The 17,524-nt window shown below is 38.8% G+C and overlaps 1 protein-coding gene across 1 annotated transcript in view; it reads right to left on the reverse strand.

The window, feature by feature from the left end:
* Positions 1-17,524, reverse strand: part of NSF (N-ethylmaleimide sensitive factor, vesicle fusing ATPase) — a gene marked incomplete at its 5' end in the record, with an annotated part of 149,338 nt that overhangs the window by 107,761 nt on the left and 24,053 nt on the right. The window contains 4 exon segments of the mRNA XM_080826861.1: positions 653-819; positions 10,375-10,414; positions 13,759-13,858; positions 16,180-16,265. Of these exon segments, the coding sequence (XP_080682987.1) occupies positions 653-819; positions 10,375-10,414; positions 13,759-13,858; positions 16,180-16,265 (393 nt within the window).

A 17,524-nucleotide genomic window follows, 5' to 3' on the forward strand; every position in this document is an offset into this window, starting at 1 on the left:
CACAGCTGGAGAAAAAGTAATAATGAGGTCAAAAGAGCAATGATTATTTACACATTCAAACAAGCAGCAATTTATGAACTCATGCAGCTCTTTAAGTAAAATTATAAAAGAACAGAATTTCTTCCTAGGATGTTAACAATATATTAACCGAAGTCCAAAAAAAGGCAAGATCAGCATATCAGTTTTAAGGATAAAAAAATCTAGGCTTCAGATGTTCCATGAAAAACCTGAAAATATATATACCTAATTGTCTTAAGATTCTCAAGTTTGTTCACAATCAAAGAATTAAGAATGACTTTTCTACAGAAAAATATCAGTGAGAGAGAAAGCCATCTGAGACAAAACAAATGTCCCACAAAAAGAAAAGTAAGAAATCTGAGACATATAAGTTTGCGGTGTTCCCAAATTCACAGAGGAAAGAGTTGCTGTAATTAAATATGACACTGTAACACTAAAAGCTACTATAGAATTTTTCTGACTGGACTCAGAGGTTCAGTAAACAAATCTCCATCACTTTTTGTCCCTCAACTGGATATATCTGTCCATATGTGAAGCTCCTTGCAATTTCTAAAAAGTAGAATTATTATTTTGGACAACTACAGGGGTTGGAATGCTTGTTAAGCGGGAAGAATGAAAGAAAATTCAAAACCACCTGCTGTCCCACTGAGAACGCCTGGTTGTTGAACTGCTGAATGAATTCTGCTGCCATCTTGTCAGTATCATAAGGGTTGGAGTCAATGCTCTTTTTCTGCAGGAAATCAATCTCGATGGTCATTGTGCCAATGCATTGTTTCGCCTTGTCAAATGTATATAAGGATACTAGGGGAAAAAAGAAGAAGGATTTTTAAAATCTCAAGGATACCAAATACTTGCTGTGCTGTGAGTAATTACAAGTTTCACATAAATGAAGCTTAACAGAATTAGACCAAAAGGGGGTTTTCCATGGCCGTCACTAGAGGGAGACACAGGCAGAGATTGAAGAAAATAATAGAACCACTGGAAGTCTTGCTCCCCTCTGAATTAGGATATATTGAACAGCATTCTCCCTCTACCTTTATCCCTCACCGGACTCTCACAGGAAATCACAGCCCTTCCCACACGGTCTCTGCATCTTCCTCCTTCTCATTTAACAGAGGACAAAATGACAGCATGGGAAGTGCCAGCTGAGTTGACATAGCATGCTGCTTTCAAACAAGATTTTTGTTTGACACAAGCAAGAGCTAATGTGAGAAGTGTGTGGACTCTTTTGCCCTACCAAGTTAGTGTGTAGGAACCCCCCCCAAAAAAGGCTTGAGAAACAATATTTACTAGGCGTATTTGCTCCAGAGCAACTTAGAGTTTGACATTTCTTTTTTAATACTACAAGAATAATTACTGAGCACCTACTATAGTCAGCAAACTACAGTAAGTACTCCATGCACAACATGCAAAAGAAGGCAAGAACCATGTTTTTAACTCATCTTTGTATGAACAGCACATAAGAGCAAAAAACCTAATCTCCATGCTATTAATAAAGTAGGCAAGACAAAGGAACTTTGGAGTTGAAGTCTTTGTTTCAAAAGATTCTGTCAGGGGTCACCTAGGTGGCTCAGTCAGTTAAACATCTGCCTTCAGCTCAGGTCATGATCCCAGGGTCCTGGGATCGAGCACTGCGTTGGGCTCCCTGCTCAGTGGGGGTGGGGGAGTGGGTGGGGGGAAGCTGGCTTCTCTCTCTCCTCCTGGCTTGTGTTCACTCATGCTCTCTGTCACTATCTTTGTCTCTCTCAAATAAATAAATAAAATCTCAAAAAAAAAAAAAGATTCTAAGTAAATCATCTAGCTTTCTGTGTCTTGATTTGTCACATCTGTAAAACAAGAAGATGGAACTATATAAACCTTTGTTTCTTCCATACCCTAAATTCTGTTCTAAACTTATTTCTTATAATCTAGTCAGTTGAGTTATATGTAAAGACTTTCTACAAATTCTCTGAATGAAATTGCTTGTATAATCATATTTTAATATTTTGGTTTGCCATTGTAAAGGGGGATACACATAAAGATAAACATTTTCAAAAGCAAATTAACTAAGAAAGCCAGGGCACAGAATAGAAAATTCACTTAAGATCAAAGAGTAAGTTCAAATCTCAGCTGAAAGTTTCAATAGACTTTCCTGCCTCCGCTTCTGGGTGCTTTGTTCTATCTTAACATTTTCTAGAAAGTAAAGGTTATACATTAAGTAATTTTCATAAGCAAGGGAGCCTGTTTCCTCATATAGTAAAGATAAGTACAGAATGAAATATTTATGTAAAAATGAGCAACTTGGGGGGCACTGGGTGGCTCAGTTGGTTAAGCAACTGCCTTCGGCTCAAGTCATGATCCTGGAGTCCCGGGATCGAGTCCCGCATCAGGCTTCCCGCTTGGCAAGGAGTCTGCTTCTCCCTCTGACTTCTCCCTTCTCATGCTCACTTTCTCATTCTCTCTCTCTCAAATAAATAAACAAAATATTTTTTTAAAAAATGAGCAACTTGGTGCAGCAATTCCATTTCCAGGTGTCTGTACCAAAAAGATTCCTGAACAATTATCTAAAAAGAGATCTATAGAGAGGTTCCTTGCAGCATTATTTGTAACAGTCAAACACTGAAAAACACTGATCAGTAGGTGAATGATGAATAAAATATGGCCTATTCAGAATGTGTAATACTGTACAGCAATTAAAATTAAAACTTCATATATATTTAATTGTATAATTATAAATTATATTGTATGTGTATGTATAATTTAAATGTTAAAATATGTATAATTTAAATGTATAAAGGATGGCTAGACTACTAAAATATAATATTGAGTAAAAAACCATACTGCAGATTCATACAGCATACCATTCTGTGCATTAAAGACTGAAAAACAATTCTATAATGTCATGATGTGTATTTATGTATGTGTGTATTTACATATACACATACACCTATATGTGTATATACATGTGTGTATCATTTGTGTATCAAGAAACTTGAATAAGTGTATTAACATATTGTTGCTTTCTACAGTTTTCTTTTTTTTTAAAGATTTTATTCATTTATTTGACACACAGAGAGAGATTATAAGTAGCCAGAGCAGCAGGTAGAGAGGGGGGAAGAGGGCTCCCTATTGAGCAGAGAGCCAGATGCAGGGCTTGATCCCAGGACCCTAAGATCATGACCTGAGCCAAAGCCAGAGGCTTAACCCACTGAGCCACCCAGCCCCACCCCCTCCGGACTACAGTTTTCAAATGTGCTTTAAGTTCAGTTTTCCTAAATAGAGAAGACCAAGCTGTTACAATTTCAAAATCTGCGGGCAGTACCATGGACAGTACCACAGACAGTAACACAGGCAGCACCATGGTCAGCACCACTGTCAGCCCCAAAGGGATAAATGCCCTGAAGGTTTCATACAGGAACAAAGAAGGGCTATAAGGTTGAGAATGTTTTCTTCTTTTATGATTAATAGAAGTCTAATGCCAAAGACTAATAAAAATTATTTTTATAAGCAAAGAATGATATAGGCAGTCCTTTGAGTAAACAGACATTACAATGAAAGGCATATACTATAATGGTCAAAAATGTGTTAACTGGACATCAGTCTGTAACACTTTTTTATTTTATTTGACAGACAGAGATCACAAGTAGGCAGAGAGGCAGGGGGAAGCAGGCTCCCTGCTGAGCAAAGAGCCCAATGCAGGGCTCGATCCCAGGACCCTGAGATCATGACCTGAGCCGAAGGCAGAGGCTTAACCCACTGAGCCGCCCAGGCACCCCCAGTCTGTAATACTTAAATATGAAAATGATTCTTCTATAAGAGTCCTTCACACTAAAATTACTGACTTGACTAAAAAATATTCTCACCTTACAGACAAAACTCCTTTTCAGAATCTTTGAATTAGCTCTCCCCTTCATACCACATGTCCTATCCTATCTGTGCCCACATTGCTACTTACACTGAAACAGCCTTCTTCCTTTATGGCCATAGCACCCACATCACTCAGGCCCCCAGACTCTTCCCTGCCTCAAGCTACCTCTACCTTAGTCCCACCTAATCATTTAGTTTTATAATTTTGCTCCTTGTCTGTCTGATTCACTTAAAAAATTTTTTTATTTTTTTAAAGTTTTTTTTTTTTAAGTAATCTCTACACCCAACATTGGGCTCAAAACCACAACGCCATGATTAAGAGTCACATGCTCTAATATCTGACCGAGCAGGGGCCCCTATTTGATTTGCGTTTTAAAGAACTGATTTTACAATCAAGACAACCATTTCTGGTAGCAGAAGAATGCTTTAAACACAATTTAAGTCACAAAACATATTTCTCAGCTCATCAAGATTTATAATCTTGAATTTTTATACCTTTTCATAACAGAATTTATCTACATTAAAGGTTAAATTTAGGTACTCTCTTAACTATATTTAGAAAAATAAGTTTCGGGCTCCTGGGTTGCTCAGTGGGTTAAGCCTCTGCCTTTGGCTCGGGTCATGATTTCGGGGTCCTGGGATCAAGTTCCGCATTGGGCTCTCTGCTTAGCAGGGAGCCTATTCCTCCCCTCTCTCTCTCTCTGGCTGCCTCTCTGCCTACTTGTGATCTCCCTCTGTCAAATAAATAAATAAATAAATAAATAAATAAATAAATAAATAAATAAATAAATAAATAAATAAATAAATAAATAAATAAATAAATAAATAAATAAATAAATAAATAGAAAAAAGAAAAATAAGTTTGAAGAAGTAAGAAACCTATGCTACATACACACTTATTTTCTCACTAGATTTAATAAGCATACATTTTTATTTCTGCCAATGTCTATAAACAAGGAACCCTGGTTTCCATGCACTGACCTACTTCACTCTAGTGCTGAACTCCTTTGCTGTCTCAGCTTCTCACCAGGCTTCAGGTGAGGGAATTATAGTTAACAGAATCAGTTATGTCATTGTTTCTCAAAATGTGGCTAAGGAATCACTTAACAGTGAGTGTTAAAAACACAGATTCATGAATCAGACTTCTCAAGGAGAGGGCCTGGGAATCTTTTTTTTTTTTTTTAAACAAACTCTCCAGGTGTTTCTCCCAGGCAAGTGTGGAAAGCCCTAATTATGCAAAATCCACCAACTACCCATATCTAAAGTAATTTCCTTTACTTCCACCCCCAATCAAAAAATTTTAGCCCTCATTTTATTTCCACAAAGGAAACAAAAGGCCACCTACAGATAACCCCAATATTCAATTCCCTCTAACTCAAAAAAAAGTTCCCACAAAGACTGAAAAAAACAACTCCACAAATTTATTATAAAAAGAAAACATAACATATAACAAAATACTGCAGCATTTCAGCTAATAGTTTCTTCCCCCTAAAAATTAACCATGAACTAGAAAAATATATATATGTATGTGTGTATATATGTGTATATATATATATATATATATATATCACTTTAAACTGAACTAAATACCCTCAAACAACTATGTAGACATATAGCAAAACATCTACTATCAGAAGATCAAAATGTAAAAACACAAGTAGACAAAAGAATGCAATTAAGAGTTTATGAAACTCCAGAAGGAAACTGAAGAAAAAGATAAAACTATTTCAGAGTGAATAATAAATTACAAAGTGCCCTTGGGGAGAGTAGATTCAAATTAATATTTAGTAAAAGGCAGCGAAAGAAGAGGAAAACAACCAGATAACAAAAATAAGATTAAAAAAATTTTTTAAAGAACAAAGGGGGTGCCTGGGTGGCTCAGTTGGTTAAGAATCCGACTCTTGAAGCACCTGGATGGCTCAGTGGTTAAGCAACTGCCTTCAGTTCAGGTCATGATCCCAGGGTCCTGGGATGGAGCCCTTCATTAGGCTTCCTGCTCAGCGGGAAGCCTGCTTCTCTCTCTCCAACTCCCCCTGCTTGTGTTCCCTCTCCCACTGTCTCTCTCTCTGTCAGATAAACAAGTAAAATCTTAAAAAAAAAAAGAATCTGATTCTTGATTTTCGCTCAGGTCATGATCTCAGGGTCATGAGATTGAACGCGGGTCAGGCTGCACACTTAGGGCAAAGTCTGCTTGAGATTCTCTCTCTCTCTCTCTCTGCCCCTACCCCTGGCGCTCCCTCTCTCTCTCTCTCTCTAATAAATAAATAAAATCTTCTTTAAAAAAATCTTTAGGGGCGCCTGGGTGGCTCAGTGGGTTAAAGCCTCTGCCTTCGGCTCAGGTCATGATCCCAGGGTCCTGCGATCGAGCTTCACCTCCTTCTCTCTCTGCCCGCCTCTCTGCCTGCTTGTGATCTCTGTCTGTCAGATAAATAAATAAATAAGCCTTAATAAATAAATAAACTTTAAAATCTTTTAAAAAAAGAACAAAGAAAAAAGTAGAAAGAGAAAGGGGGAGGTAGAAAATAATCATGAACTGTCATATAAGCAAGAGATGAGAGTCAAAGGATGTGACTTAGAATTGACAGAACAGTTTTTGAAAAGGTCAAGAAAAAAAAAACAGAGGGAACTAAGGGACTATGAGATGTATAAATGCAAAAGTAATTACTAAAACAAAAATATAAACACGTCTAAATACCAAAATAAAAATTTTAAAGTAGCAAAGATGACATACCGAATAGAGAAACACAATTAAAATGCAAAATAACAGAACTGAGATCTGTGAATGGGCTTAATAAACCTATCACATTTCAGGTTAGCTCATAAAGCAAATCCCATCTCTACACTGTACATCACAGACACATCTAAAACACAGAGATTAAGAAAGGCTAAATGTAAAGAGATGGGCAAAGATATACTGAGCAAATTAAAAACAGTAAGAAAGCAAGGTTTGTGATCCTGACATCAAAGTATAATTTACAACACATCAAACAATACAAAGAAGGACACTTCATGATGCTAGCAGCCACAATCCACATTAAAAATATAACAGTTATGGGGGCGCCTAGGGTGGCTCAGTCGTTAAGCAGCTGCCTTTGGCTCAGGTCATGATCCCAGGATCCTGGGATCAAACCGCCCATCGGGCTCCCTGCTCAGCAGGAAGCCTGCTTCTCTCTCTCCCACTCCCCCTGCTTGTGTTCCCTCTCTCACTGTGTCTCTCTCTGTCAAATAAGTAAATAAAATCTTTTAAAAAAATAAGTTATGAATATCTACATATCAAATAACACAGAAACTACTATGTAAAATAGAAACTACAGGAGATGCAAGGAAAAATAGAAAAACACTAAGATTTTAACACACCACTCTCAGTGCAAAACAGGGCAAGTGACCACCAATAATAAAAATATAGAAGATCTGAATGGTACAATCAGTAAAGCAGAGCTTCCAATTATACAGCAAACACTACACCCTGATAACAGAGAATATACCTCCTTCTCAGTGCACATTCTTTCTCTGCATGTGGGTGTGTGTGTATGCACATGTGAGATGAAAATGCCTGAGATCTAGGGGTGCCTGGGTGGCTCAGTGGGTTACGCCTCTGCCTTCAGCTCAGGTCATGATCTCGGGGTCCTGGGATCGAGCCCCGCATCGGCCTCTCTGCTCAGCGGGGAGCCTGCTTCCTCCTCTCTCTCTGCCTGTCTCTCTGCCTGCCTGTGATCTCTCTCTCTGTCAAATAAATAAATAAAATCCTTAAAAAGTAATAAAAATTAAAAAAATTAAAAATGCCTGAGATCTACCCTCTTCTCAAAGTTTAGGTATATAATGTAATATTGTTAAATAGTCACCATGCTGTACATTGCTCTCCAGAACTTATAACTGAAACTTCGTACCCTTTGACAAAACAATTCCCCATCTTAAAAGTGTTTTCTTCAAAAATATCATCACCATGAAAGGAAAACAAAAAAGCTGAGGATCTGAGAAATGACAGCTAAGGACAACACATGGTCCTGAACTGGATCCTACACTGAGGGGGAAAAGGCTGTAAAGGAAGTAACTGGGACAATTACCAAAACTGAATTATGGACTACAGAAGAAAGCTTCAATGTTTAATTATATTAATGTTTCATTTCCTGAATTCAGTTACTGTAAGACCGTATCTTTGTTCTCAGGAAATACACATTAAAGTATTAGCTGTAAAGAGGAATGATTTCTGCAATGTAATCTCAAATGGTTCAAATTGTGTGTATGAAGGAATGCATGTAGAGAGAGAAAATGAATTGTTAAAAATACGATAATTGGTGAATCTGGGTAAAAGTAGTATATAGGGATTCTCTTACTTTGGCAAACTTTTCGTAAATATGAAATTTTTTAGGCTTTAAAAGCAAGCAGAAAGGGGCGTCTGGGTGGCTGTCAGTTGAGCGTCAGACTCTTGATTTCAGCTCAGGTCATGATCTCAGGGTCATGGCACTGAGCCCCAGGTCCAGCTCTGAGCTCATCCAGGAGTCTGCTTGAAGATTCTCGCCCTCTGCCCCTCCCCCCATTCATGCGCGCACGCTTTCTCTCAAATAAATCTTTAAAATATTTTAAAAAAAGAAAAGCAAGCAGAAAAAAACCTGAGTTAATTATACTTGCTCCTTCTTTCCTTCTCCTGCTGTACCCATGAAGTTGACATGAAACTATCTGACAAGAAGATTCATACCCCATTTTCTCAATTTGCCACAGTGCCTTACAGACAATGCCAGTTTTTGCTTATTAGCTTCTTGGCTTAGAATCCACAAGCAGCTTAGTCTTTTTTTATACCTGAAGTCATAAGCTGCTTTCCATGCCCTTCCCCAGTGAACTATGATGACTTGATACACACTTCATTTTAAAAAAGCGCACCATTTGGGGTGCCCGGTGGGTCAGCTGGTTAAGCGCCAGACACTTGGTTTTGGCTCAGGTCATGATCTCAGGATCATGAGATGGAGCCCGCATCAGGCCCCCCACTCAGTGGGGAGAATGCTTGAGGATTTTCTCTCTCCCTCTCTCTCTGCCCCTTCCCTGTTTGCAGGCACACATGTGCTTTCTCTCTAAAATAAATAAATAAATCTTTAAAATAAAAATTTTTTTAAAGTATACCATTTGCTTAAATACTGCTACCCTTTTCTTAACTTAAATCTGATTTATTTTTCCAAACAAACACAGAAGAAAACATATCTCAGTATACAGTAAAATGGAATCACCGAGTAATACCAATTATTCCTCTTCAACATAACTTAGATTTTTTTTAAAGGTTTATTTATTTGAGGGGTGCCTGGGTGCTCAGCGGGTTAAGCCTCTGCCTTTGGCTCAGGTCATGGTCTCAGGGTCCTGGGATCGAGCCCCGCATCTGGCTCTCTGTTCAGCAGGGAGACTGCTTCCCCTCTCTCTCTGCCTATCTCTCTGCCTACTTGTGATCACTCTCTGTCAAATAAATAAATAAATAAAATCTTAAAAAAAAAAAAAAAGATTTATTTATTTGAGCTAGAGAGAGCCTGAGCGGGAGGGGCAGAGGGAGAGAGAGAGAGTCTCAAGCAAACTCCACGCTGACAGCAGAGCCCAAGGGGGGTCTCAATCCCATGACCCAGAGATCACGACCTGAACTGAAACCAAGAGCAGGACACTTAACCAACTAGGCCACCAAGGCACCCCCAATGTAACTTAGACTTAAAAAAAAAAAATCCCATAGCCATAATTTCACAAAGTCCTATCAACTTAATTCTAGGCAAGCCAAATTATCTCCAAGCTATTTTCCTTGACTCCTGAATTCTCCCCTTTCCCTCACTATCTTCCACACTGACATCAGAATCTTTTTTAAAGTTAGGATTTTGACAGGCTCGTTCAGAAATCCTCAAGAGCTCTCAGCTGTCTTTGAATAAAATCCAAAGTTTCCAGTTTGTACTTTTAGGCCCTCCACTAACTGCATGCCTTCATCACTTAATAGAACTCATTCAGGTAAATCCTTCCAATCAGGCAAACATACCTCCTAACCACTGCCTATGACTTGCTTGCTCCCATATGAATGCCTTTGATTGATCTTATTTCTCATCTTAAGAGCCTTTCTTCCTTATCTCTCCTATGTAATGCTTTCCCCCTACTTCATAATTATGCTCAAAACTCCAGTGCCTAAGAAGATTTTTCTGGCTGATTTTCCAGTCTCCAATCAATTTAGCCATTCCTGGTCTACCTTAGCACTTTCACACAGCGTTCCCAATGCTAATGCTTGTACACTTATTTACCCTGTACACATTCTGTGAGCTATGAATAAGTGGGTACTCTTTCCCCCCATTAGATGGCAATTTTCAGGCAGAATAGCAAGTTGAGAGGTAAGTACCATAATTACTTATTTTTCCATTCTCATATATCTAACCAGTAACTTAAATAGGATCAATGTTTAATGGCCTGACAACCAGTAATAGAAAATTTTAGAGATATCCACAATTATGAGAAACTCATAAAGAAAATCTACATTAGATAGCTAAAAACTATACCTACCTTCTATTTCTTGCCCAATAGAAAGTCCAGCCCATTTTCGCTGTAAAATAAAAGAAAGACACTTAAAAATCAAATCAATCAAAATTAGAGAAATGAGAAAAAGAAGGATCTCTATGAACCTCAGTAACAGGAACACATCAAAGACCAAAATGTGGTTTAGTGTTGTGTGTTGAACTGTATTCCACAAAAACACATGCTGCAGTCTTAGCCCCTGGCACATAGGAATACAACCATATCTGGAAATAAGGTCTTTGCAGACGCAATCAAGGTAAGATGAGGTCATTATCAAATTAGGGTGGGTATAAGCCAATGTGACCCAGTGTCCTTGCAAGAGGAAAAGAGACAGACAGACACATGGGGAGAAAAGTCATATGATGATGTTAGCAGAGACTAAAGTGACACATCTACCAGTCAAGGAACATCAAAGATCGTTGGCAACACCAGAAGCTAAGCACGGAACAGATTTTTCTCTAAGGCCTTTGAACAGAGCATGGCCCTGCTGGTACCTTGATTTCGGACTTCTAGATTCCCAAACTGCAAGAGAATAAATTTAAGCCACCCCACTCTTTTGTACACTGGCCCTACGAAACTTCATTCATTCATTCATTCATTCATAGACTTTATTTATTTATTTGAAAGAAAAACAGAGAAGGCACAAGCAGGGGGAAGTGGCAGGCAAAGGGAGAAGTAGGCTCCCGCTGACCAAGAAGCCCGATGCAGGGCTCGATCCCAGGAACCTGGTATCATAACCTGAGCCGAAGGCAGACGCTTAACTGATTAAGCCACCCAGGCACCCCTAGGAAACATATTTATATGCTGTAGTTTACATCTAAACATCTATTGGGAAACATACAAAGCTTGCCTTTGTACAATAAAACTGGTATCACTAAGGATGTTCCTTTGTCCACTATACTGTGCCAAAGGCCTTCGTAGTATCAGATAACATTTCGGTGTTCTAAATGTACAACGGTTACTTACACTGTTTGTTACAGTATCTCAAAAAGAAAAGACATTCGGGGCACCTGGGTGGCTCAGTGGGTTAAAGCCTCTGCCTTCAGCTCAGGTCATGATCCCAGGGTCCTGGGATCGAGCCCCGTATCGGGCTCTCTGCTCAGTGGGTAGCCTGTTTCCTTCTCTCTGTCTCTGTCTGCCTCTCTGCCTACTTGTGATCTCTGTCAAATAAATAAATAAAATCTTAAAGAAAAAAAAAAAGAAAAGACTTTCAATTCATGAAAACTAAACTGAAGCTGGTCAGCTAATCTAGCCTGAAACCCAAATAGGGATTTCAATTATTAGATGGTTCTGATTACTCTTTGTACTAGCCAAAGGATTTTCAGGCATTCGCAACTAGTCTTTAGTTTCTCCCAGGTCCAGAATGGTTACAATGACAAGAATATGCGGAGGCAGGCCAGATTGTGTTTAGGCAGGAATTTAGGACTGGCTTGGTATGGATTCAAAATTAGTCACTACTGATAACACTTCAAAGAACAGTGAGAAAAATAATTTTTGGCTGAAAAGCCACTTTCTGTCTACTCATCAAGCAGAGCGGATTTGGGGGTGGATGGTGAAAAGGCTGCATGGTGAGTGTGTGCAACACCTGCTTTCCCCTCTAGCTCTCTCATCACAGGGTGCTTCTCCCTCCTCTCTGCCCTTCATGCCCTCTTCTGTAATATCCCATCTCACTTCTGGCCAGTGAGAAATTTAGCAGCATGCTGAGCAAGTTCAGACTTTGGATCAAAAAGTGGCCACAATTAGGTTCTGTACTTCAATCCCAAAGACAGACTCAAAGGATGAAAGTAATAGTATCTATCATATGGGGTTGTTTTGAGAATTAAATGAGCTAATATATGCAAAAGTATCTAGAATAGTACTTGGCCTATTGTATATATTAAGGATTTTTTTTTAAAGCAGAGACAAGAAGAAATAATTAGAAACCCCTTTTCTGACCACCAGAATTCCAGCTCTGCAAAAGTTGACAAACTCTAAAATATCCCAAACATCTGATGTGTAGAAACAAATGTGAAAAATAGTCCTGATAATCAGAGGCATCCAAACAGAGAAAAGGGAATTGTGAGTAAAGATGTCCCATAATTTTTGAGGGCTTCAAGAGATCTTTAATAGATTCCTAAAGAGTGTTTGATGTCTTTCCTTCAACCTCCAGGGTAGTAAATCAATGCTTATTAGCATACTAGAAGGTAGAGGTTGCATTTATTGCTGAGGACTGTGGGATTAGCAGCACAAGTAAGATGATAAGGGAGAAAAGGATACAGACTAGTACTTGTAGTCCTCCTCAATTATGTATTAGGTGCCTACAACAATGCAAGGCAGTTTTCCCACCAGGAATCCTCCAACAATTATAAATGTAATCATAATCCTTCTACTCTTTAGGAAGACCAGCAAGTTACATTGTACTCTGAGATAGCAACTACTCATATCATATTCATTAGCGTGACATCACTGCATTTTAAAAAGCACTATTATTAGATGGCAGTTTTATAATTTTTTTTCGAAGATTTTATTTTTTTATTTGACAGAGAGAGAAAGCAGGGAAAGCAGCAGGTAGAGGGAGAGGGAGAAGCAGGCTCCCTGCTCAGCAGGGAGCCCGATGCAGGGCTCCATCCCAGGACCCTGGGATCACGACCTGAGCTGAAGGCAGATGCTCAACTGACTGAGACACCCAGGAGCCCCTAAATGTTCTTTTTATATATTTTTTGTTACCCTATGAGTTAACATTAAAATAACTTGAGACTATCTGATAGCTAACCGCTATTACTGCAGAATTTTTTAAAAATTAGGAAAAAAACTCAAGGCAATAAAAGGCAAACATAGTAAAACTCACAATTAAGAATGTATCTTTAGGGGCACCTGGGTGGCTCTGTCACTTAAGCATCTGTCTTCAGCTCAGGTCTCCTGGGATCGAGCCCCACGTTGGGAGCCTGCTTCTCCCTCTTTCTCTGCCCCTTCCCCCTGCTTGTGTGTGCAAGTGGGTGCATGCTCTCTCTCTCTCTCTGTCTCTCTTTCAAAAAAATGAATAAAATCTTAAAAAAAAAATATGTATCTTTAGGGGCACCTGCTGGTTCAGTTGGTTAAGCATCCATCTCTTGATCTTGGCTCAGGTCAGGATCTGAGGGTTGTGAGATTAAACCCCTGTGTCAGGCTCCACACGGGGTGCGGAGCCTACTTCAGATTCTCTCTCCCCGTCTCCCTCTGCCCTACCTCCCTTTAAAAAAAAAAAAAGGAAGTATCTTTAACTTCCTTATATAAATACCTAGATGTTTTTCTTCTATATGAATCAATACAGTTCCAGGATGAGACTTGCTTTAAATGAACTGATTTTTCTAGGACTTTTAAGAATGGACGAGAATAAATTAGCCTCTGAGTTACCTGAGGTAAGCTGAATGCGATGCTCCCTGGAACCACTGACGGATGGGTCCTCAGTGTAAATGTGTACCTGTGGTTGGGAGAGGTCCTCACAATCACATGCCTAAAAGACAGAAACATAGTTGGCACTCCGTGTCATAGGAAATACAAACCATGAATTCCACTGCACGTGCTCATTTCCAACACTGATGCCTGATGAGTACCAGGTGGAAACATGGCAGGGTGTTTGAAAGTCCTGAAGGAACAGAACCACAAATTTCATTTCTCAAAAACTGTCAGCAATTCAAAATGTTTTACAGGCATAACCTTGTGCCAAGCACATAACCAGGAGAATCAGGATCAAGTTCAAGAGAGTACATACCAATCAAAGTTATCAACACCATTATATTTCCAGTTTATATAAAAGTGAAGACAATGATTTAGAGTCTTAGATATTAAGTAAAAATTAGATGAATTTCCTCTCCTGGGAATTATTTCACACCTTAAATAGAACAAATGGAGGAGAACCAGAGATAGAAGAACCAGGATATAACAGTCCAAAAAAAGTTAAGTTTTAGGACTATTCATTAAATCTCTGTAGGCTCTCACAATAGTTCAAACAGAATAAAAAATTGTCGCAAAATACGTCAGCTTTCATGTAGATGTCAAATATTTATTATTTCAAGGCATTTTGTGCTAATTCATTCTGCTCAGAAGTTACCCATAAATAGATAAAATATACTCATCTCATAATAACCTCCTACAACAAGAAATTACCAAGGACTGTGTGTGTGATAAAAGCTTCAAACTCTATTTTGCAACAGCACTATCTGTTTTGAAATCATCTTTTAGAGGGAAGCCTGGGTGACTCAGTCAGTTAAGCATCTGCCTTTGGCTCAGGTCATGATCCTGGGGTCATGGGATCAAGCCCCGCTAGGGTCATGGGATCAAGCCCCGAGTTGGGCTCCTTGCTCAGCAGGGAGGTGTAGGGGGGAGTCTGCTTCTCCCTCTCCCTCTGCTCTCCCCGCTCCTGTTCTCTCTCTCACTAGCTTGCTCACTCTCTCAAATAAATAAATAAAATCTTTTAAGAAAATCACCTTTTAAAATACTATGACTTTTAAAATATTAATGGTTAATGTTTCCATACATGTCATTTTGCCACTACAAGTTCCTTATATCTGCTATATTTCAAGTAACTTCATCAAGAGTATGGTGAACATTTGACACATATAAGAGAATTCCATAAACAGGGGAGTCTGGGTGGCTCAGTGGGTTAAAGCCTCTGCCTTCAGCTCAGGTCATGATCCCAGGGTCCCGGGATCAAGCCTCTCATCGGGCTCTCTGCTCAGCAGGGAGCCTGCTTCCCCCTCTCTCTCTGCCTGCCTCTCTGCCTACTTGTGATCTCTGTCAAATAAATAAATAAAGTATTTTTTAAAAATTTAAAAAAGAGAATACCGTAAACAAATTCTCATAATGATTATTTACACCCCAGTTTATACATAGAAAGTTCTGTGCTCAACTTAGCATCAAAGAATTTTTAGGACAAGGAACAACATTACTGCAATCATGTAGTGCAGCCCCTTACTCTAAAGCTGAAAACTAGAGATAATTGGCAATTCTAACTTTGTAAAACTCCTGGATTTTACAGATAGCTTTTTTTTTTTTTAATAAGGCTCATTTAAAATTCTGCCTTATTGTTCCCTATGACCCTCGTCTGCTATCTGGTGGGGCTCCTTTATCTCCTTACCTCTACCGGTCTCAGACACATATATGGGTGGCAGTGAACTTGGTAATAGGGTTTTTAGAAGTTCTGGCAGTGGGTAATGACAATAAATAAATGACAACAAAAAATATGTATAAGTAAATACTTATAAATACTTTGTTGTATATCTTATAATTTTCATGTCTCTTAGATTATCATAGTAGTAATTATCAAAATAGCTAATACTGATTGTGCTTATTAATGTACATGGCACTGTTCTAAATGCTTTATTTATGTAAGTCAATCTGCCCAACCACCCTGAGAAAGATATTATCACCATCCCCATTTCACAGATTAGGACACAGAGGCACAGAGATGGCAGATGACATTTACCCAGTTCATAACTGGCAGAGCCAGAATCCAAACTCAGACAATCTGACTGAAGACCCCAAATCCTAATGACTATGCTATATATGGTTTATATAACAAGTATGCTTAGTTCTGCTAAGAAAGTTGATAAAAATAAAAGTTATAGATAAAAAGGTATGTATGATTTTTTAAAACATATTAATCAAGGTTTAACTTAGTAAAGACTGAAATACATTAACTCTCAACTCTTCCATTTTCCCACTTAGCAAGAGGAATTAAAAGATTATTCTCAAGTTTCCTAAAAAATAAGGGCTCTCTAGAAGTTTCTAAAATACCACGTGGCTGGTTAGGAGAAAACAAAATTAGATACTCACTGGCCAGGCTGGAAATCCTTTTCATTCACAACTGCACAGTTGGTTAAAGATAATTCATCTGTAGGACATCTTGCAGCTTGCATACTCTATAAAAATCAATGATTAACAAAATAAAATTAAGTCACCTTTTAAAGATTTTTTTATAATTTATTTATCTAAGAGAGTGCAAACACAAGGGGAGTGGCACGCGGAGGGAGAGGGAGAAGCAGACTCCCTGCTGAGCGGAGAGCCTGACATGGGGCTTGATCCCAGGACCCTGAGATCATGACCTGAGCCGAAGGCCGACGCCCAACCAACTGAGCCACCCAGGCACCCCTAAGTCATCTTTTACAACCTTAGAGAATAGTTTATGCCTCCTGTCCTCTATTCCTCTTCACCTATCATTTTTGACTCCCTGCACTCCTGCCTCTGTGGTAACAGCAAGCCCTTCCTTTGGGAAACTGCTCCTTCCCCATCCATTCCACATGCTTTCGTGGGCCTGCCAATCACAGCACACGTGCAACCACAGACTCTAGTTCATCCATGGGATTTTATACAGACATGTGCCAGGAGAAGGCGTTTTCCTTGCCTCACCACCTCATGGAGGACAACCTTCTGCTCTAAAAGAGAGTGAAACTATCACAGAAAAAGTAAAGGTAACAGAGACACAAATAGACACCTCGAAATACAGATCTGACAACCAAGTTAAAGCCCTTGAGATGAGTACTGAACATTGGTTATGATCCAATAAATTCTTTTTTTCACTCAAGCTTATAGGTTCGGTTTTCCATCTTTTCTGAAGAAAAGATGTTTGACTGATTCAAATGCAGTGAAGTAAATTCAGTAAGTTTAATAAAGTGTATCATGAAAAAATATTTTTAGAAGAGATCCCAAGTGTCATGAGCCACATCTCCTAAGGGTTAAGAAAGACCATCTTCCAAGTATCTCCCAACAAAGATAACTGGAAGGTTTATTTTTTTCAAAGCAGCAATTCATCCTTTTGATCAACAGCTACTAGCAAAACATTCCTTTATATAACGGACTTAACCAATAAGCCTTCCGCCATTCTGTAGGGTTTCCTAGTGAAATATGACCCCTGTTGTCATCACACGTAATTTGTGACTAAAGTACTCATTCTTTAAATCTCAAGCCAAAGCTGATTCTTCTTAAATTTGCCTTCCAAATACAAATGAATAAAGCAAACTAAATTACCTTTTTGCTTTGCTTTTATTTTAACTAGTAGGCTAGTTTCAACAGTTATCCCAGTTGTTTAGAGTAGTGGTCCCTAAATTGGGCTGTGTTCACCAGAAGGATTCGCTGATTGATACCACATATCAAAATTAACTGCATTTAGAAAACAGATCTC

Source organism: Martes martes (genome assembly GCF_963455335.1).
Source record: "Martes martes genome assembly, chromosome: 16".
In the NCBI taxonomy this organism is placed as follows: Eukaryota; Metazoa; Chordata; class Mammalia; order Carnivora; family Mustelidae; genus Martes; species Martes martes.